The 22,928-nt window shown below is 38.7% G+C and overlaps 1 protein-coding gene across 1 annotated transcript in view; it reads right to left on the bottom strand.

Annotated features, from left to right (window-relative positions):
• LOC103470484 (GDNF family receptor alpha-2) overlaps positions 1-22,928 on the bottom strand; it is a 68,680-nt gene that overhangs the window by 24,257 nt on the left and 21,495 nt on the right. Inside the window, exon 4 of the mRNA XM_008418951.3 lies at positions 10,263-10,641. Within this exon, the coding sequence (XP_008417173.2) occupies positions 10,263-10,641 (379 nt within the window). The remainder of the gene's footprint in view (positions 1-10,262; positions 10,642-22,928) is intronic.

Raw genomic sequence — 22,928 nt, 5'->3', positions numbered from 1 at the left:
TGGGAGTCCTATCTCGTTTGGAGTCCTTTCTTCAGTCCTCTTCCCAGAAATATGAGCTTCTCTGCAGATGATGATATCGCTTGAATGTTAAGTTCCAGCTGCTGAGTCTTATCGCTTTTCTCAGTCTTCAATCTAAAGAGGCTTTACAAACCGTATCTCATCTACATCGGGCAGTACAATATGCCTCAAACAATAACGGCCGGCGTGATAGCTGTTACGAGAAGCAAACGGGAAAGAGCAAAACATGTGCGTTTCTTCTCTGACTTCTTCCTCTTCCACTTTCCTTTCTTTCTTTTCACTTGTGCACCTCTGACCTTATCTATCTTCGCCTCCTCTCCACTCTCCTCTCTTGTTGTCACTTTCGCTTCAGATGCTCGTGTGAATTTGACCCCAGTTCAGACAACATGACCCAGTGGCCCTCTGTGTCCTTTTGTCATTTAACGTCAAATGGAAAAACAAACAATGGGTTTAAAAAAAAATAAAAATAAGCAGAGATTTGATTGTTACACTTTTTCGACAGTGTTTTTCCTAGATTCTGCATCACGCCTTAAAAAGTCATAAAAAATAAAAATACATCTATCTCTGCAACATAGCTCTGACCTTGTGAGAGGACCATTTTGAATCTTTTGCCAGCCCTCAGTGTCTTTTCCTGTATTTTCCAAACCTGTGTCGCTACTGATGACCTTGGGACTTTGGTTAAAGGTGATTGTCTGTTTGATCCAAAAGCTATTTTCACCTGAATGTTTCTGGATTAAAAAAAATAAAAAATCTGCCATCTTTCTCACTGGGATTCCCTGGTCAATACTCTTAAAGGGCATTGCACACAGATGACATTCAGTCAAAAAACAAGACAGCTTAATGTGTATCAGAACACTTTCTTGACTTACTCAGCCAGAACCAAACAGCAACAAAAGTAGGCTAACTTTACTGTGACTAATGTAAAAATACAAATTAAGAGTGAATCTGAAAGTGAAATTGAAATAAAATTTATGCATTTTTACAAAAATGTTAAGTAGTCAGAGTGTCTGCATTAGCTTTGGCTTTTCTGGGAGGACTTTCCACAAGTTTAGGAGAGTTTATGCATATTTTTGTACAATCCTCCATAAAATGCATTTGTGAGGTTTGGTGCTGACGTAGGTTCAGAAGGCTTCACAGTCTCACCTCCAGGTTACCCAGGTTAGAGATGTTCTGGAGGGTGAAGGTCAGAACCCTGCATCATTCCACACCAGCCTCACTCATTCTTGTTTTCATGGACCATGCTTTGTGTTAAGGACGACGGCCAACTTAAAACAGGAACAATCCATCCTCAAAATGTCCACACAAAGTAAAACGCATGAGATTATTGAAAATGTTTTTGTATGTAAAAGCATTAAGAGTTTCTTACAGACTTGGCAAGGGGCTGAGGCTAATTAGCATGCTGAAAAACATTTGAAAGAAAAAAAATGTTAAGTTAGATTAGGTGAAGAAAAGTAGGTGAATTTTATGGAAAATCAAGTCCCATCATGCACAACGTATGTGTGTCATTCCTGTTCCACTTCTGGTTTGAATGGTTTACTGGGATCAAGGCTGCAAAGTGTCCATCTGTAGAGTTCAACTGCAAAAGTAGCGAGATGCACAACCTTTGGTATTATGTCATCATTTCGTAGTTTGTTTAGTTTAGTTGTTGTCTTTTTCCCAATAGCTGATGATCAGCTGATGAGTGTCTTTGACATCTCCAAAACATCTGTGGCTGCCGGGCATAACTGGAGATCAGGTTGTCTATGCTAGTGTTAAAATCATATGAAGTAGATGCTTTCATGCATCATATCTTCTTATGTCAGTGAAATGCAAGGCAATTGCTAAATAGTGTGATATCAGTGTAACAGAGATATTTTATCAAACAAGCATTTTCTCAAAATAAAAGCATCCATGCCATAAGTTCCAAAGAACAAAGTTTGTGCTGTGACTGAATGATTTCACAAAAACTGTAAGTTTTAACATTACATCTGACTATGCAACAAGAATATAGAAATTCTTGTTGCATAGTCATGCAACAAGATTAAATCTAGGTTAAATCTGTAGTGAGGCGTTCTAAAAAAACAACTACTAAAACCATTGGTTAGGTTTCTACAGGCAATTAAATAACTCTTAGTTACACAGAAAAAAAAAAAAATCTGAACATTTTAAAGCCTGTAAATATGACACAATTCAGTGAATGTTAAAAAAAAAAGAAAGCTGAGGCCCCATTCCACACATTCACAGCCACAAATTGGCCATTCTGTGGATAAGGAAGACAGTCTATCGATAATGTTTCATTAATAATACATACGGAAGCACTGAAAGAAAAGACAGTAAAGGAAAGGACAACGCCTGGTCGGTAAAGATTTTCCGCGAGGCCATGTTCTCTTTGAGATTACAGTTAGGAAAGTAAATAGGTATTTACTAATCTCTGTATTGAAATGAAAGGCACAAGTCTTTTTCCAGCCTCGTTCTTCTTACTACTTCAATTCCACTATCATTCTTTTTTCCCCACTCCATCCCTTTATACTCCCCTCATTTGTAGCCAGCAAGCTAAGCATGTCTCCACTGAAGGCGATGTCTGATTAAACGCTACACACTGCAGAAAGCAGAACTATGTATGAGGAAAAAAAGGTCACCATTTGACATATGCTTTGCTTGCAAAAAACAGAGCTTAGCACTATCAGAAAAGAAACACTTTGATAACTTGTAATGTAACCAGCGGGGGGAGAAATGGTTCTGGCACTGCCTTGAGCACAGTCCTTTAAAGGTGAGAAAGAAAAATATCCTGTTTGTATGAGTGATTTTATTCCCCTGTCTGCTTTTTTGGGTTATTTTCATATTTAGTCTTGAGGCGTTTGGGGTGGGAACAATGGCAAAAAATAGACTTTGATGCTAATTTTCAGGACAGGTTGACCCGTCCTAGTTTGCTTAGGAGGTTATTGGTGGAGTTTTTAGGTTTCTACTATGGGTGATGAATTTAGGTTTAAACTAGCAATAATCAATAGATATATTACTCAGCCATAGAACCATTGACTTTGTGATACATATCTCAGTTTAATTCGGAGCTTTTTAACATTAAAATTTGTTACGTTTTAAAGTTTTCTATTGAATCCTGAGACCATCACAAACTTAAGCCTGGGTATGTTTGTCAGTGTTTGATTTGAACTCACATCAACATCAAAGTTCACTGCTAGAAGTTCTGTCTCTGTCAGGATCTTTTTATGCAAAGTTTGAACGGTTATAGGAAACCAAGTACACAGCCATCGTAAAGTATGAGAAGCAGTTTTAGACAGTTTCACAGTGTGAAAACATTCAGAGGGTATTATTCATTCATAATATTTATTTAAGCAGGTGAATATCACTGAGACACAAGGGCTCATTTCGAGAGAGAGCTGTTATTTTTTCTTTGTTATTTGACTCTCGTGGCTCGAATGTTAACTGGATGAAAGTTTACCAGTGACACAGTTGGTAGAGCTGTTGCCTTGCAGCAAGAAGGTTCTGGGTTCGATTCCCGGCCCCGGTCTTTCTGCATGGAGTTTGCATGTTCTCCCTGTGCATGCGTGGGTTTTCTCCGGGTACTCCGGTTTCCTCCCACAGTCCAAAAACATGACTGTCAGGTTAACTGGCCACTCCAAATTGCCCCTAGGTGTGAGTGTGAGTGTGTGTGCATGGTTGTTTGTCCTGTGTGTCTCTGTGTTGCCCTGCGACAGACTGGCGACCTGTCCAGGGTGTACCCCGCCTCTCGCCCGGAACGTTAGCTGGAGATAGGCACCAGCAGCCCCCTCGACCCCACTGAGGGACAAGGGTGTAAGAAAATGGATGAATGGAAGTTTACCTGTCCCATCCATCCATTTTCTAACACCCTTGTCCCTTAGTGGGGTCGGGAGGGGTGCTGGTCCCTATCTCCAGCTAACGTTCCGGGCGAGAGGCGGGGTCACCCTGGACAGGTCGCCAGTCTGTCGCAGTACCTGTTCTATGTACCTACTTAAATATCAAAAGACCTGCTGCCGTTTATACTGCGTTTTGTAGTGACTACACTTTGTTCCTTCTTCCCTAAGGTCTCATTAGAAGCCACTTCACCTTTTAGTTAGTCATGTGTTACGTGACCGATACAGCTGACCTCTGAAAGCATGTGTATGTCCCAAGGCAGGAGATGAACACACTGCGAAGAGTCATTTTATTTTCATTCTGACAACTGAATTCACCTTGATTGAACTACTGCATGAAAACACAGCTAAATAGTAGTTAGCTGGTAGTCAGGAAAATGGCCATTTACCAACAAGTTGTAGGCATGAGTGTAGCAATTCAGGAATTTAGTAAAAGACTGATCAATATTTCTAGAGGAGCTGAAAACATTCTAGAGTTGTAGAAATATGCACTGTTGATATATTCTAGTTCATTAAGAAAATTTTAATATTATCAAGTAGTAAATTATGCTATGATAATTTACTACTTAATAAATGTAAATGAAATGTAAATGATTTCATTTACGAAAAGAAAAATAGCCAAGCTGGCTATATGTAGAAAGGTAATTAAATATGGAAAGGGTTACACAATCATTTCCAGGGATTTAGGTCACCAGTGAATCACGGTGAGAGAAATTTTCCAAAAGTTGGAACAAAAATTAACCTTCCTAGAAATACCTACATTTCTCCAAGGACACTTGGAGGTCACAAAAGGACCTTTAACATCATCTAAAGCACTGCAGACCTGCAAGAAAAATCATACCAAAGACGACCAGAAGTAATGAACACAAAGGCCCTTTCAAACAACATCGTTATGATCCCCAAAACCTTTCCAGGTTTCTGTAAGCTGAGCATAAGATGTGTGTAAAACAAAAAAAATGCAAAAAGACGGTGTGACGTGAACTTAATTAGGTTGTTCATGCTAGAAAACCTTCCAGTGTGGCTGAACTAAAACAACTCATTTCCAGTTGTCCCACATGCCTGATGGTATGATTATATAGTACAATCATCTACAAGGTTGTAACTTTTTTAAATTGTACGTGTTGTGCAAAAGAAAACATCTTTCTGACATCTTACAATATGTGTTGTTAATGAAAAGATGGTATAAAAACTGAGAATTCTTTGAAAGTGTAGGTACCAACACAGCAACTATTGTTTAAAAGCAGATAAGCAGAGTTTTGTGCAGCAGAGTAAAAGGCTACACAATTCATACTACTACTTGCTTGTTAAAGCATTTATGGCAGAGCCGTGTTTCTGAATGTTTCTGCTACTAAAACCACAAAAAACAATGGAGGAGACTTGTGATCAGTTGAGCAACTGAGCTGGTAAGTCACCAAATGCAGACAATAAAAACCAAAACAGCAGCAACTACAATTTAGATGATAGTTGCTTTTGTCTCTCACTAAAGCAGAGGATAATTTCTATTGAAATCCACACAGCCAAGTTTCGGTTGATTATCAAAAGCACTCTGCTCTTTAGAGACTCAACCATGCCGTGTGTGAGACCCTGAGGTTGGGGCAGAACTAGCAGCCTGGGAATACTGCAAGCCTTCTCACAAGTGAAAAAGCACAAACGTGTCTGAGTGCAAGTGTGTGAGAGAGAGAGAGAAAAAGTGATGAGAAACGGATGATAAAAGTGCCGCAGCCTCCAGATTTCTTTTAGCTTTATCTCAGAAGCTATACAGAGTAATGTCATCTGGGCCAGTCTCTCTCCCCACATGGTTCCCCTCAGTGGGGACTTAAGTTGTCAGATACAAGAGAACAGACTGTTGAGTTAGGACAGTGTGTGCGTGTGTGTGTCTGTGTGTGAACAAGAGAGTGCTCCCAATGAATTTTCAGCCAGCAACAGCAACCTGATCCTGTATATCTCCCAAACTGGGTCAGCTCACCTGTATGCTCATTGACCGTTTCTCACCTGCCCACTTTGAAAACCAGAGGCCAAATGACTCAATCAAAGAGCGCTCAGTGATCGTGTCGAGGGGAGGGAAATGAATCAAAGATAGAAGTGTTGCATTGATCTTCCAGAGAATCAATACAGTACAAGTACGAATACCGTTCAATGCTCTTTGGGTTTGTTTTTATCAGGCATTTCTTTCACAAACCGACACGGGAGAGGATGGGAAGTGTCTGCGCATTCATGCCCAAGCCTTCATTCGCAAACATACACAGCCATTTCTGACAGAAAAAAAAAGAAACGAAAAGACAAATGTGGATTGAACAGTAGCAAACAGAGAAATGCTTTCTGTTAGTTCGTGCAGGATTATGGGAGGCAGCTCTGTAATAACTGAAGCAGAGGTGCAACCAGGTGTTAGAAAAAAGCCGCTGTTCCATTTAATACTTGTTCTCCGTCCACCTAGTAAGCCAACAATCACCCCCACAGAGACCAAGGAGAGAATGAAATCTTCCAGTGCAATATGCCACCCAGGCCCTCGCCAAAACGATACAATTGAAATCTTTTCAAATGTTTGCTCCATCTGGAACAATCTACTTCTTCTCCAAAGGCGAAATCACAGCCAATTTGGCAGCCAGTACTCTCAAGGTATACTTTCTAAAGGCCTTTACTTCAGCTAAGATGATTAAATAGCAGCTGTTTCCAAGTGTAATGCTGATGTGAAATAAAGGTGGAATGAATGCACCAATCATTCTTCAAGAGATGGAAAATAGGCAGTTTCCTCTTAATCCTGCTCTGATCAATAATTGGTGTTAAAAAGCAAAAAAAAACAACAAAAAAAACAAATGTATTTTCATTTCTGTTCAATATATGCACCAAAGAGGTCCCACTATTTTCAGTCGCTAAACACATCATTCGACAGCATGTAATTTGATGCATTTTTCAAAAGTGAATAAAAATCAGATACATTTTTAAGGCATAAGCAGGGGTGATCTTGTAACTCTTTAAAAAAAAAAGATTTTGGATTCACGTCACTTATCTTTATCAAAAAAAAAAAATCCTGCAGCATTTCTTTCTGTGTTGGGAAAAAAAGATGAAAGAACAAAAAAAGTGAATGCCTTGGACAGAAATTGTATCGGCTAAGAAAAGTTTGATATCTTCAATGTCTTCTAAAATCAGTTTCCACTGAGGATGCTTTTTGCTGCAATCCCATCAGTACATGCATGTTTTGCACAGACTGTGCTGTATAAAATAGCCTGTAGCAACTATTGCAAAAATCCTATAGCTGTTTGATCAAACCACTGATCTCCCACTGACTGCAGTAGCCCACATTGATTCTGAGTACCTCCCCTTGCCACCCTCTGCCTCTCTGTCTCATTATATATTATCTTTTCCTCTTTCTATTCCCTTTCCTCTCTTTAGTAATCTATTGTTCTCAAATAAAATGGCTCTGGCAAGCTGTGTATCTTCTCTTTTTAGTCAGACAGGTGTATTTAGGGAAAAGTTGAGGCCTGTCACTGAACGATCCTTCCTTTGGTTACCAACAGAGAAGAAAAAAGAGGCTCCAGAAAGTTTACTCAAGTCTTGAACTTTGCTGAGGTTTAAATGTTAGTGTTTTTTTTTTTAAATGAAATTCATGATTCTGATTGCTCAAAGCATTTTACAGTGCTGTAATTTTTTGAAACATAGATATACAACATGCTGGGTTTGCTACAGTGCCTTGTAAATGTGGTAATGCCCTTAAAACTCAAACATTATCCACACATTTATGTGTATTTAAATAGGAGTGTATAGAACAATAAATTGAAAAAGTGTGCAAATATTTTTAACCCCATTTTTCTGCTTTATCTCTACAAACTCAACTTTCCTCAGAAGCAGTCAAGATGGTGACTCTGGAGGAGCTGCATCCACTGCATAGGTGGGAGATTCACATGGGGCAATGATTAGTTGTGAACTCCACAAATTACGCTATTTTCACACTTGCTCTGCATCTTATCTGACTGGACTGGAGCTTCTTGGCAAAGAAGATAAGAGATAAATTAAAATCTTAAAATGTCAAAAGCAACCACCAAAGACTTTCAGCTCGTGCAGCAGCAAAAGGCAGTTCTACAAAGTACCAACTTCAGTTTTCTGAATGCCAGTGCAGGCCAGACATTAACAAGAAACAGCTTTATATTCCCAATGAAATCCATTTAATTTAGAGGTTGTTACATGTCAAAGTGTGGAAAGGTTCAAGGAGTAATACAACTTTTGAAAGGCATTATTACTGTTCTATTTAAAATCAGGTAAAGTTATGCAAAAAGAAGGATAGTTTGAGTACTTTAAAAGTGTTGACTGAACTCTTCATGGAAAGATAAAATTGTAAGCCTCAATAAAGCTCAACAGCTCATTGTGTCTGAATTGTGGTGAAATTCTCTTACATGACGGCCCTCGTTTACTTCTGAAGAACAAGCAAAAAAAATAAATAAATAAAATATTGGAACTAGAGCGGCTCCTGAGTGATTGCTGCTCTGTTGGTGAACGAGCAAGCCCGTGTCCACGCAGCGGCAGCGTGCACACACTCATCGAGCTGTTGACCTCAGAGGGGCTTTACGTGGCCGCAGATAATGAGCTTTAACGTTCTATTTCATCTTTCTCAAAAAGGAGGAGCACTGCAGACACCAGAGGGCCTAAAGGTCAAAGAAAGCCGCTCGCTCTGAAAAGAGATAACACAATGCAGGCAAGCAGGTAATTATTGAGACAATCATAAATTGGAGGAGGCCTGATAGAGTTCCATTACCTTAGCTGAGTGGAGGGTGAATTTAGTGTTGGAGAAGAGGAACCATTAACACTATGAGTGTGCTACTCTCCATAGAAAGTATATAAGTGGAGTTAGAGAAGGGCCTGTCTGAACAAATTACTGCGTGTGCCTAAAGAGACTACGCAGAATGTTTATGTACAGTATGTAAACCATTCGAACAAAGGTACGACTTCTGTTGATACTGAAGTGGCACTTTGACTTTTCGGTTGCAGAAAATTTATTATGATTATTATCAAACCTGGTCGTCCAGTGTATGTATAACATTAATTTCCTGCAATAGCTACTATGTTGGCATGCGAAACAGTATTTCTGCACAGACTGGAGACAGACGATGTCCTTTGGAGGAGAAGCATTTGTAATTATGAGGCGGTTGTTGATGGTAAAAGAGTAATAATAATAGTAATAGAGTCTGTGGCAAAAGTATTCGCACATTTTAACTTTTTCTCACAATTCAAAAGAGTTCAAATGCCAGAGTATGTGCACAACATAGTGGCACATAATTGATACATTGTACATACAGTAATTGCACGTTTTCTAGTGTTTTCTTTTTTGTTTGTTTGTTTGTTTTTGTTTTAACAAACAAAAAGACCTGAAAACTTTCTGCCTTATAGCCCTGGCTGTAGGGTCATTGTTCTGCTAAACTGCAAATCTCTGTCAGAGTCTTTCCCAGCCTTTAACAGCTCTTCTACCAGGATGGCCTTGCATTTAGCTTCATACATTTTTGAATCAACTCTGTCTATTTCCCTATCTACGGTGAAGAAAATCATCACCATAGCATGATGCTGCCATCGCCGTGTTACTCGGAGGAGTGGGTGTGCTCAGGGTGATGTGCAGCGTTAAGTTTTCCTTTCTACAGTATTTAGCATGAAGGACAGATTTGTGATTAATAGTAGTGCGGCAGGAGTTTGTATTTATAATGTGATAAAGTGCGAAAGCAGAAAGGGGCAGACAGCTCCTTTGTTCCTCCGATCTGACAGGTGGTTAATCTTCATTAGTGTCATAAATCATCTTAAAAGCACCTACGATTATTAAAACATTGCTCATTTTAACACAAGAAATTACAGAGTATCAGAAGGAGCGCGAAGCCCCCTGATGGTCAGTACAGGGACATGAGTCTCCAGTAAAAGATCTTGACAGCTGGTTTGGCCCCAGGCACTGTGTTTCACCTCCTCCGAGCAGAACTAACACAAGGAAACATGTCACGGCTGGGTAGGTGTGAATTAAATCTGGCTGCTGGAGTCCAATAGAGGGCCCATGCAGCCAAAGTGAGCCACTAATGTTTTGTTCAGCTTAATTGAGCATTGTCCCTTCAACTCAGCCTCACGTCTTCATCTCGCATCTAATAGCAGCTGCTCTCTAAATGTCTAATTACCTGAAGTTACACTGGAAAAATGAGCAAACTTTATGATGGCGTAGAAGACAATCAAAAAGTGCAAATGTGTTGCTACAGTAAAATTTTAAAGCTAAAATTGACTTGAATGATAATGAATTACATTTTTTTTCACTCCAGAATTTGCGGTTTAGACTAAGAACACAAACTCAAATGCAGTCACAAACGAACAAAAAAAAAAAAAAAGTCCTGCATGTTTTTTTCTTTTTTACTTCACCTGCAGAGCGCATCCGCGCGACAAACCCGCCGCAGCTCCAGACAGTTCGGCTTCTCCTTATCTGTGTAAGAGCAATCAGGAACGATCGTCTGCCTGCGTCTCTCGGCGCAGCCTTCAGACTGGCAGGGACAGAAGATCAGCCGCTGGCTTAACTCTGGAGGCACGCGGTCCATGAAGGCCCTCAGAGTCTTGTGGCAGCGCTTCCTGTTGCAGCTCTCTCCTTTGTTGGTGTCACTCCGGCTGCAGGTGGTGATGTAGCTGCTGCGGTGCCTCTTGCAGAGGGAGTTTAGGTTGCAAGCTTTAGTTGCGTTAAGGCAAGGGTTGCAATCCTTCTCTGCTTCAGGACACTGGAAGGGCTTGGGGGTCAGTGTGTGCATTCCTAAACGTAAAGACATGGAAAAAATAGGGCAAGTGAGAACAAAATTAGCGCAGAAGAAAATAAAAGTTAACAGAAGTAAACACTTAAAACATATCACTGTGTGTGATGAGTGTGACGAGACACTATTATACCACCAGTTCTAGCTTGAACCTCTGATACAACTTCTGATCCTTGACCACATACATTTTTCAGCTGAGTCTGGGACAAACAGACCAGTCAATGTTCCTCCAACTTGTCGTTGTCAAATTCTCTTGAGTTTGTGTGAACTGTAGCCTCAGTTCCCCGTAGCTAACAAAAAGTTGCAGAAATATCTGTTGTTTGCCATTTGGGTGCCGTAAGAACAGACAAAACGAGGACTCATCCTTTAAATCCTACAAACAAGGACAACAAAATTTATATTATTGAAAATATAAATTTAGTTAGAATAGGATTTGATTTAGTTTTAGGAGTAGTTTTATTACACAGTACTCTACTCGACTGGAAGTAAAAAAGAAAAGGCGTGAAATACAGACACACCAAGTTAAAGTAAGACTTATTTATTACGCACACGCTTTGCTACTTCAGGGCAATTTTCCACCTGCTGTGCAATTTAGCACTGGAAGTAATTCACCATGTTCTAAACTGCATTATATTTATATTGCCGACAATAAATCTTAGTCTCAGGTTTTTTTGTTTTGTTTTGTTTGTCTAAATGAAAGAAAAAAACAGATTTGGAAAAGTGATTCTCCTGAATCGATCTGTTATTTTTGAACGACATTACTAGTTTCTATACCTTTTTTCTTTCCATTTTAGTCTTTAAAATACTGCAGTTTGAACATATTGTATTGTTGTCCGTCTGATGACATAATTTTTAAATATTAAAACAGATGTTTTGATAACTTACTCAATACTTCAGTACTAATTTATTTAATTAAACAGAACAAAGGAACAAATAAAAACTTTTTTATTCTTACTTGTGTAATTTTTTTAGGTGGATGGTTCATCTTCTTCAGGGTGGGATACCTTACCCACCCTGAAGAAGATTAATTAGGAGGAGCCTATTGATAAAACCCCCAAATTTGCAAACCCTGCAGAACTTTTTCCACATTCAGTTCAATAATTATTTTAGATTAACAGATTGTACCGCTGTTCAAGTCATTCTTGAAGCAGGACAGGTGTAGCACACTGAACATGGGCTCATCTCACATGTCTTTTTTGCTGTAATATTTCAAATTTTCAAGCATTTCATCTATTCAGAGTAATATTTATAATGGAATGCAAATCTTTTTCTTCAACATCTAAACAATTTAAATCACTCATGCTGGAGATTTTTCTTTCTTCTGAAGCAAATTTGTTATGTAGCTCCTATATCTATTAACATGGTTCACACATTTTTAGTCAAACATGTTATGATTAATTATAGTGATCAAGCGTGATTCTTTTGGTTCATGCTGCAATATTTAAGCAAGCGCAGCCTGTTCCCTGCCTTGCTGTTCATGTTCTGACTTATCAACACTGACTTCGCATCGTTTGATGAATCCCTGGTAGAGAGACTTCAATATCATCTTTACCTCTGATTTTTCAAACAGCTGTGAGCCAGCAGAGGGACGCCTCCAGCCAGGCCCATCCACTCCACCTAAATCGATCCAGGCTGTTACAGACCTTGAGTCAGATATAAATAAATTAATAAGATATGATTTCAGATTACATGTTGATGAATTATTCATTAACCCGTTGACAGCTGACGTGATTACCATAATACCAGGTGATTATTAAGTTGTCATATTGTTACAAATATTATTTAAATTTATCTTTCAATGTTTTGACTTAATGGAGCAAACGAGAAACGTTGTCTCATTATTCATTCGTTTTCCGGAGGTAATGTGAAGACAGAAGGCCTTGGGTGTGTTGGTGGAAAAAGAGAAACTGCGTCGCAAAATCCTGTTACATCTGACCGCTGAGGTCATGGAGAAGAACAGAGTTTTGTTCATCAGTGCCATCCAGTTGCACATTTTTTTTTATTTTTGAGTGACAAAAAAAACCCGGTAACACTTTATTCATGAATATTTATGACTGTTGTCATAAAGCGTCATTCGGTAAATTATGACACTTTTAATACAAAGTTGACATTATTCAAAATGTCTTTGTTATGACAACTTGACATTAACCAAGAAATCATTACTGGTATAAATTTGTTCTAAAAGTTTTACTGATTGCACTTTAAAAATTAGGTATCTTTATGTTATTAAAGGTAAAGTTTAAACAGAAATGATTTCTTGGTTAATGTCAAGTTGTCATAACAAAGACATTTTGAATAATGTCAACTTTGTAGTAAAAGTGTCAATTTACCGAATGACGCTTTATGACAACAGTCATAAATATTCATGAAGGCTTATTCATGTTTATGACAGGTGTTATGACATGTTTATGAAAGTGTCATGACAGTCTTATTCACCCCCCCTTCAAATAAAGTGTTACCAAAACCCCTAAAATTACCCATCCAGCTGTATATCATAGCTGAGAAAAAAAAAAGTCATGTTATTAAACTTGTTTGAATGCTCTCAGATGCTGTACCATTTTGGTAATAAGAGAAAAAACTTTTCTCATGAAATATACTTGTAATAAAGCAGCTTTATGTTCACTGGTGGCAACCCTCTGGCTATATTAGAGAAGTTAACCTTCTTTCCCCTGTAGATAATGATATTTCAGAGGTCGTGGCGGCACGGTGACACTCTGAGAGATTCATCTCTTATTCAACAGAACCAATCTCCCTCCATGTCTATCAGACAGCCTGGAGCAGGAAGAGGACAATCTTTTTTTTCTGTCTTTTTTTTTTTTTAAAGGGTCTTTGAAAGATGCACAGGATTGTTTCCAAATGTTACGTTGCACGTTATCAATCCTTGAAATTGGGGGAGAGAGCACATAAAACCCCAAAAGGGGGGACAAAAATAAATAAGCAAAATTAATGATTTTGTGGTTTCGGGGAAACAAAACTCACAGTCCCATAAGACTAACAAAATTCCAGAATATCATCCGTGAGGGAAGGAAGCACATTTAAATGACCTTCCCTTTCAGCGTTGCTATTATGAAGATGTCTTAAGATTAATTTAGTAAGAACTCTGATAAATGGACGGGTGCTAAGTGTTTTGTTGTGAGCTTTTTTGTTCAAATGTTACATTTTATTTGACTCTTTTTAGATCACAGTATCCTCATCTGTCCCAACACTACCAGACAGTGAGTCAGTGTAAACTCAACATATTCTGAGTGTTATTTAAGTGCCTTTTACTTTTGTGACATTTGAGCATATTTCCAACACAGTGGACTTTGTTTATGAAAACTGGAGTAGATTCACATGTGATCTATGAAGCTGTGGAAATCGTGGCCATTCTCAACATGTGGAGACTTGATAAGTTTACTGTCTGAAAACAATCAATCTTCATGTGAATTCAACATCCTGCAGTGAAAGAGCAAAAAGGGCGACAGTCTCACAAATATTTTAGAACACAAAACCTAAACTGAGGTTTTTCCACGCAAATACATTTTCTACAAATGTTGCAGAAAATATGGGGAATGCTGAAGGGGATTCCGTCATTACGTCTCAGGGCACCAGAGGAAATCTGACTATGCAACGCAATATTGTGCAGAACTGCACAGGCATAAAATGTATTACCGTTTTTAGGCCATGTTCCACCAGCTGATCCAAGGCAGACCAATCTCCCCTGCAGTACTCCAGAGCAGTGATTCACTGCGGCCTGTTATGACTTTGGGGTCTCTGGTTTCCCAAAGCAGGATGAAGTTTTACATTCTGACATAACTACATAATTAGATGTCTTTGAAATCAAAAGCCAGATATTGCTTTCCATAAAAAAAAATGCTGAATCCAGAAGAATCTTCATCTTCCTGAGTGTAATTATGAAGAAAACATTAACAACACTGGCTATTTAAATGGTTTTACATGCTGGTCCAGATCTTGTAACACTTTATGTTCTGCTTAGCAGGTCAGCAGTTAATCAGCTCAGATTCATAAAAGTAATATTATTTTAAGAATTAGTTTGCCCTACAATAAAAATGTTTAAAGTTGTTGGCTATCAAACGTAGTTTTTGCACTAATATGGACCTATAATTCCCCAGCACTGAATTATACATTTGCTGATTCAAGCTGACATAAATTTATATAAACAATCTCTAAATTTGGCATTGATTTGTTTTAAAACATATGGCACATTCACAACTTAACTCATACATTCCCAGATTTGCAATGAAAGGATACCAAGTCATAGTTTTAAAATGGAGATATGGCTCACTGCCATGGTTTTTGGGAACATTAAGGGTTGTTAAGTGAATAAGTTAATTGTCAAATGTGTCTCAAAAGAGTTTTCTATTGCTTACAGTCCAGGTAAAGTATTGCGCCTGTATTTTGCATTATGTAAGAAAATATGGTGACTAACAATGCTAAAATGTAGGTTTTAATTGCAGATTCCAATTTGGCCGTAAATTTAACGACTATTGCGCTAAATAAGTAACTTTCACCGCGTTTGATCATCACTAGTTTAATATCTAGAAACAACTGACAGATCAAGTCTGAAGTGATTTTTTTCAGCTTGAGGTATTCTATCTGTAGTAGCACAAAAACAGCAGCTAAGGAGGGTTTCGATGTGTCCCCATGCCACCAGTCAATCAAAAAGCTCCTCTGACGACCCTACACTAATTATTCTGCCCATATGCATGTTTCATAAAGTTGGACCCTTGCATGAGAATTAATCAGTCATTTCAGACAGGAACAAATTGGTTCCTACACCAATAACTGAAAAAATAAAATTAAATTTAACCACAGTCTACAATGAGGCCGAAGCACGGCCCGAGTTTTAGTTAAGTGGGCCGAGCTCAGGCAGGGCCAGAGGAGAGCAAAACGGTCCAGCTGGTGGAAACGTTCACAGGGCGACTGTCCAGTAGTTCAGGCTGCATTACATTGATGGATTGCAGCTTCTAAATCTCCCCTGGCCATCTGCAGCTATAATGTGGGCCACTGGGGGGGTCTGAGATGAAAAGAAAATAGGAGAAGGATGAGCTCCTACGATTTATCTGACCAGGCTGAGCAGAGTCTGCAATGGAGGCTGCAGCAATGGATGGGTTTTTACTACCTTTGATTGGGAAGCAAAGATGGAATCTGGTGCTGGAACCAAAAAGATGTCCTAGGGCGGGCATAAGACATAAAGCCCACTTGATGGCTCTAATGTTGTTACACTCTAATAGGAAAGCATGCAAGTGCAGGAGGCGAAGAGGAAGGAGGCAAAGAGGTGGAGCCGAGAGGGGAAACATTTAGTATTGTGTTACAGAGTTATAATTGATTTTCCAAGTGCATCACAACACAGATTTTCAGAAAACACGTTGTGCAGTAATGTTCGGAGAAAGCGGGCTGATAAGCCGACGAGATGAGACGTTTAAAAATGGAAAAAGCTTTAAGAGCAGAGCGAAGACTTGTGCCGGTTGATTACTGTAGCTGATCATGATCGAAGGATGAAGTGAGAGGATACAAACAGATTAAATGGCCACTCACACAGACAAGCAGGAGAGCTTTCAATTAATGGAGCCTAGTTCAGGAAAAAATGAAAAAAACTGCACAGTGCACAAAATAATTAACGCAACTCATCAGCGGTGCAATCAACCGCTCTCAGCATAACAATATACCTATCTATAAACATAGCAGTTCCACAGAACAAGTAAGGAAAGCTGACAAAGGGAAAGGCTAGAAAACTGGAAGGATGTACTAAGTGAATATTGGATGTGGAATCAATATATACCAAAAGTCATGTAAATATTAGAACAGTCTGGTTACCAAGGTTGTCAAAATATGCTAAAGACTTAGAAATCAAAGTTCTTTAAATGCAAAAAAAAAAACACGATCAAAGTGATTAGTTTTCTTCTACTGTCTCTTCTAGCATTCTCCCCCAATGTTAAGGCTTAATGGTGAAATATGACCTCTTATTAATCATGACGAATGAGAACCAGTTCATGTTGGAGCTGACAACATATTTCAAAATGTTTAGGAGGTGAACTCGAAACTCCCATGAACACTTTATCCATAAAAAATGTAGTAACTCTTTGTGGATCGTAAATCAGAGTTCTCTAGTGGTGATACTGATTTTGGCAAACAATGGGAGAGAGGTCAAGACAATGAGGTGAGAGAGAAAAAAGTGGATACTCAGAGAGCCGGATGGTGAGAAGCAGACCGTGTTCTGGTGAAAAAGAAGGGCATAGTCAAAATAAAACTGAGCAAAATGTAAAAAAAATAGAGCTTGTAAGAACAGAAAAAAGCTGATGAAATGGGGCATGCACTTTGTATTAGGATTTGGATACTTTAATTTCTAAAGAGTAAGGGATCTTCTTTCTTAAGTAATTGCTCTCTGTCAGCCTAATTTGAATTCAGCATTTCATATATCATCCCGTACTCGAGGGACACTGCACTGCAGAAAGGCAGGGGGAGTTTGAAGGTATATGGGGCTCGGGGGTCTTGGGGTTCAGGCTAGGTTAGGAGTATGAGGTTGACTCCTGGTATGTTCTCAGTAATTAGGAAAGGTGCCAAAGTTTGAATTTAATACAGCTCAGGGTGAGCGTGCGAGAGCTTGTTAGGAAAGTCTTTAGTCCAGACCCCGAGGAGTGTGTCAAGCATTTCCGTGTCAAAGGCCTCATCAGTCATTAGCGCTATGCTCTGTCGCAGTAGGGATTTCCAGAGGGGAGGAAAAGGAGCCGCACTGAATCTACAAAATCATCTCTTAAAGCTTTACCGAGCGGGTTATGTGAGTGGATTTCATAAAAGGCAGGGCAGTGGAGTTCAGAGAAACGCTGGGTTTCTCAGAGATCAGCTACATTTTACAACTGAATATGAAATAAATGCAGCAAATCGAAGCAGTTTGAGATCGAGAGGCTGCGAGAAGTCACGGACATTGTGCAAAAGCTAAATATTTTTACATGGAGAACTCCTCAGATAACACTGGGCTTCCATAGAAGCTGTGAGTCACAATAAATACGGGTGTATATTCTGAAATGTTTATGAGAATTTCTAATTTGCCTGTGTGGCATTCCTCGTTGGCACTCTTTATTCAGCTCTCTCAACACTGATGACAATACAAAAAGCTGCGAAACAGCTTAACAAGATGCGTATTCAAAGGTTTGCCTGTGCAATATTGCTTTAATGATCAGCTCTACTGTTCATTATCAGCATTCAAGTCAACTGAAACAACACGTTCTGCGCTCTGACACTGACTTTCTCTGTAAAATGCTGACTACTGCAAGGGGAGAAGAGGCAAGTCTCATTACAAATCCACTGAGGGACGAGCTAAGGCTTTACTAAGAGTGAACTGATTAGGAAATGCACACAGGATAATGAAGCATATTAGCAAAAGCAATATGAACACACATGGGGACAGCTGCAGGCATACACAAAACTAATCTTGCACAAATCCATGCAAAGCTACTCTTGCACCCCAAAGCGCTTGGAAGCCTCAATATACATATACAAAAAAAAAAACCTGCTAGTGTTCGCCTAAGTAACAAGAATTGTTATGACAATGGCGTGAAAATGTCAAACATTTGCAGCAGCATACTTAGCAGAGCTGGTGCACCGTTCCATCTCCACAGCTGTGCTACAAGCAGCTTTCTAGATTTAATTGGATGGCGGACATACACTGCTGAGAGGTGAGGGGCTTAGAGCGGAGAGGTGGAGGGTCTAACTAACGGATGTTAAACCTAATTCCAGGAGGAAACCCTGAATGGAGGATTTTCTGCTGCCCTTTGCTCTCGATGAGTTAATCAGCTCAGTACCGAATCAAGAAAACAGAACACACTGCAAAATACCGTGTTGCAATTATTATAAATAACATCTCCGCATTTTTTTGTAGAAAAATGCCAGTTGTTTAACCTTTGATAAAGGTTAATTTCTGAAGAATGATTCATCCCCACTTTTCACTGTATTTCCTTGTTTTCTGAATCCAACCAAGATTTTGTTGATATCGTTGAACAAAATAACCGATCTGGAGATGTCCACTGTCACACTCAGACATTTTGCCAGGTTCTTTTAGGATTTATTTTTTTTAAATTTAGACAACCATGCAGTATTTCTGGAAGTATTTCTGTTGATTTAAGTGGGGCTTGAAACCCTGGTCACTGCAGGTTGTTTATGCACAGAACTCCATGCTCCAGTAAACTCATGCATTACTAGTGAGTGTGAAATCTACTTGAAGGACAGAAGGAAAGAAAAAAAGAAAAGAAAAGCAGAACAAAAATATGCTTTTGGTTTTAGATTTGCTATTATTTCAAATATAAGCTTATGAGATCTCACTTCCCACTGCTATCCTTATATCTCCACCCCCTAAAGTCCGGCACCTAAAACAGTTGTCTGTTTGCAACCTTTACAGCATAAAGAGTCACCTCTGCTCTCTGTCTAGCCAAATAAAAAACTTGCATAGAACTGTATTTGTAACTAAAAATTTTTATAAGTTTAGATATCATTTACAACAATGTTGCCATGTGTGTTCATCCATGTGTGTGTCAATTGTTTTTTTAACCATCAATCTGCCAGGGGATTACAGATGAAAATTAGCCCTTGTGGCTAAATTTAGCACATATACATGGTTGTTTAAAAATACTCATATTGATTAATATGCACTGTACTTCATGAAATAAATTCAAATTAGAATTAGATCAATATCTACTCTCTATTTTTATTATTTAAAATAAAGATAAACAAAATTTAGCTAAAGACGATGGATTTTTTTTTTCTGTAGGATGGTAAATGATGTTGAATATTCATATAGTCACCAGCTTAATGCAAAAGGAAACATAAGATTAATACTTTCAGACTCATTCTCTGTAGGAATATTCTACATTCTCTGTAATGCAATGCAAATATTGCAGAAAAAAACTGCAGGGAAAAAAATCTGCATTTGTTATTCTATCTACATTTTAAGACATCCAGTTAGTTTTTTGTAAATTTTAGCCAAACTTATTAGGAGACATTGTGGAAAAGGCCTGAGCCACAGGTTGCAGAACCCTCACCAAAAGATATCTGCTGCCATTTAATTCAAGAAGCATATAAGTTGATTCATATAAGCTGATTCATCATGAACTGTGACCAGTTTCTATCTTGTAAGCACATGCAGCTTCAATGTGCCTCTGCAGTGCAAACCATTGCATCAATAATCAGACACAGAGATGTCTGTAAAGAGGTGTAACAAGATCTTGTGAAATCAAAATGTCACCAAATGAAGTGAAGTCTGTCTCATGAAATACCATGAAATTTAGACATGAAGGTGTATGCTTTAGACTTGATATTCTGCATTTTGTTCATTCTCTGATTTTGAAGTATGCAAGAAGTAGTTCTTGAGTGACTATCAAAAATACAGAGACAGACAAAATATAAAACTTTTGTGAATGTTAAAACCTAACAAATCTAGTATGGGCTGGAATATTTAAGATTATAATGTTGATAATAGTCCAATAATGTGCAACTGGCATTAGAGCTCTCTTTTATTGCAGAAAGCCCAAGCTTGTTTATCATTTCGCTCTTAGTCAGTATACGTCTTCATACCACACACATTTACTGAAGAAAGATCAGCAGCTTAATTCCAAACGTGAAAAGATATAAATTCTTCCAGCTAGATGGAACATCATTTTCTTTGAGTCTGTTATTTTTAAGGTAAGATAAAGCAACTCTTTTTCTTTCTTGTTTCTGCCCTTGTTGAAAGGATCGTAACTGTGTTGTGGTTTTTACAAACAAAAGGTCTTGAACCAAGTTGCAGATTCAAGCTGTTCTTTTTGCTTTCCTTTATTTTTTCACTGTTTCACACAGATGAACAGATATCCTTCCTCTTTGTTACTCCACCAAGTGTGATTAAAAAATAAATGGGCACAAGTGAAGGAGTGTGGAGTATCAAGACCCTACATCAAAAACCGGCTCTGCTCTCTGTTGCTCTGTTTGCTGTGTTTTATATCTGTTAGGATTACTTAACAACATGGTTCATTAGAACACATTAAATTGCCATTACAATGTTTTTGTGCAAGCAAAGGTATTTTAATTGAGACAATCGGTATAGTTGCAAATGAACTCCTAACACAAATATATCAGTTTTAAAATGCAGGAAGCCGTAGCTCGTTTCCCTCCTCCTTCATCAGAGAAACAATTTCATTGTTCACCACCAGGCATGAAAAAAAGAAAAACGCCGGGGTAGGGCTGAGAAAAACAAAGTAAACAATTACATTTTATTCAGCGTAGGTCTGCATGTGATTGTCAAAGATTGAGGGGGACACTTGGCTCTGACAGCCTTTTATAGCTTGTTCACATGTGTTTATGGTTCATTCGAAAGTAATACTACTATTACTACCACTAGTACTACTGCAACCTCTAATAGTAACACCAATGATAATAAAGTATCAATCAGGACTGCAGCCAAGCAAATGAAATAGTTTACAGGAAGGATCAGTTTAAAACACACTGTGAGTCGACTGTTAAACAAAAGGTCCCAAGCCAGAATTTTTCTTTCACTCTTGCAGCATTTTGTGATTGGCTCCAGGTCTAGATTGTGGTTTATGCCCAGAAGCACAGAAACAAAACAGGGGCAAAGTTGTCTTTGTTGTTATTAATATTAATAACTCCAAGTTCAGTTTGTGTATTCTGACAAGGTGGTAAACATTGGGAGTTTTACCAAAATACAACATTTTAGAAAAGTCCGCTAAAAACAACAACTACAGGCTTCTAGGTAGAGGACATCCAGGTCACCTAATGTCCAGAGGTGTCATAAGGACACAAAGTAAGGGTCAATAAGAACTGTAGACAGGGCTTACACAAAGTTCAGAGTTTAAGCTTGATTTGTTGGCTTTAGTAAACATTCGGCCAAACCAACCACTTTAAGCAGATTCTTCAGTGAATTTTTAAAGCTTTTTTTTCCCCAAGTCAGACAAACTTTTTCTCTGAACATTATAACTCTGATGGAGAAATCGTTCCTGCAGCAAGTAGTTCGGTCTTATATATTTGAGCCAGAATATGGTGCATGATGGACGGTAAAAGTAACAAGCAGTGCGGAGAATCATGATTATTTTCAGAACTCAAATCTACTTATATTCCCTTTTGAAGTTTCTGCCACCATTATGTGACAAACCAGCACAGCCATCAGACACCTGACATACAAATCCACTGCTATTTACATTAAACACTAAGCACACAAACAGAGTGGAGGACTTCGCTTTGTGACTTGTGTGGAGCTGAAGTGGGTTCCCCCTAACACTCGCCTTGGTATCAATGCTGTAATTACTATCATGTCTTGGATCGAACGTGCAGTCATGTTTGGGCTGAGCGGACCCATCAAAAGTCTATCTGCTTGTCGAACATTTTTAGCAGAGGTAGGGGCTGATGTGGCAGACTCACAGGCCCCGAATGGATAAATAGTTGATACTCAGAAGTAAAATCCATCAAGCCAGTGGCAGTTTCTGATGAAGGGGTATGAAGGGGTCCCACTCTATTGTCATCTCATTCGAGGAATAATTAGAAAAAGGCTCACATTTTGTACTAAGACCATCCAGAATGTAAAGATGAGCTGAGCATTGACCAGCTGAAACACTGCTGATGGAGGAGTACGAAGCCACAGAGAATTTTATCTATGTGTTAATACCAGAAAGTTTTGAATCATTGAAAAAAAAACTGATTATAAACACTATCTTCATTCAGTATGACAGATCCCACAAGGATCACTATGTTCCTTCCTTTTAAATATGGACTACTTGAAACTCGCGACTGCATTTCGAGAAAAACAAAACCAAGTGGCTTTGGCTGCCTTATAGTATTAAAAGGAGAAACAATGCGTCTTTATGTTTCATTTGTTTCCAAATTGGAGAGAGTGCACATTACATTATATAATTTCTTTTCTTTTCTGCTCAACCTTCCGAACCCTATTTTCATTTTCAGACAAAATCTTGGAGAGCAGAGATTACTTTTCAATTTTCTCCTGCTCTCTGAAAGCGCACGTTCCACTGGCCTCATCAACCAACCAGATACCACGTATTCCCCCTGCTTTCCATACAGTGACGTCTGCAAACATGAATATGAATGTTTCCCAGTGCCATGGCAAATGTAGTGAGAACTGCATAAAATGAGTGTGTAATTACTTATTTTGTTTGCCCGTGGTTTACTCTCAGTGCCACAATCAATTATGCTGCCCTCAGAAATGGTAAATAATGAGCAAAGCTTGAGGCTAAAAAGATTTTTGGAGAGCAAATTCAATACTTCACCTCCGAGAGAACGGGAGAAACAGCTGAAG

The sequence above is a fragment of the Poecilia reticulata genome, chromosome 9, assembly GCF_904066995.2.
Source record: "Poecilia reticulata chromosome 9, P_reticulata-male-v2, whole genome shotgun sequence".
NCBI lineage: Eukaryota > Metazoa > Chordata > Actinopteri > Cyprinodontiformes > Poeciliidae > Poecilia > Poecilia reticulata.
Note: the sequence above shows the minus strand (reverse complement) of the source record. Positions and strands in the feature narration are given on the sequence as shown.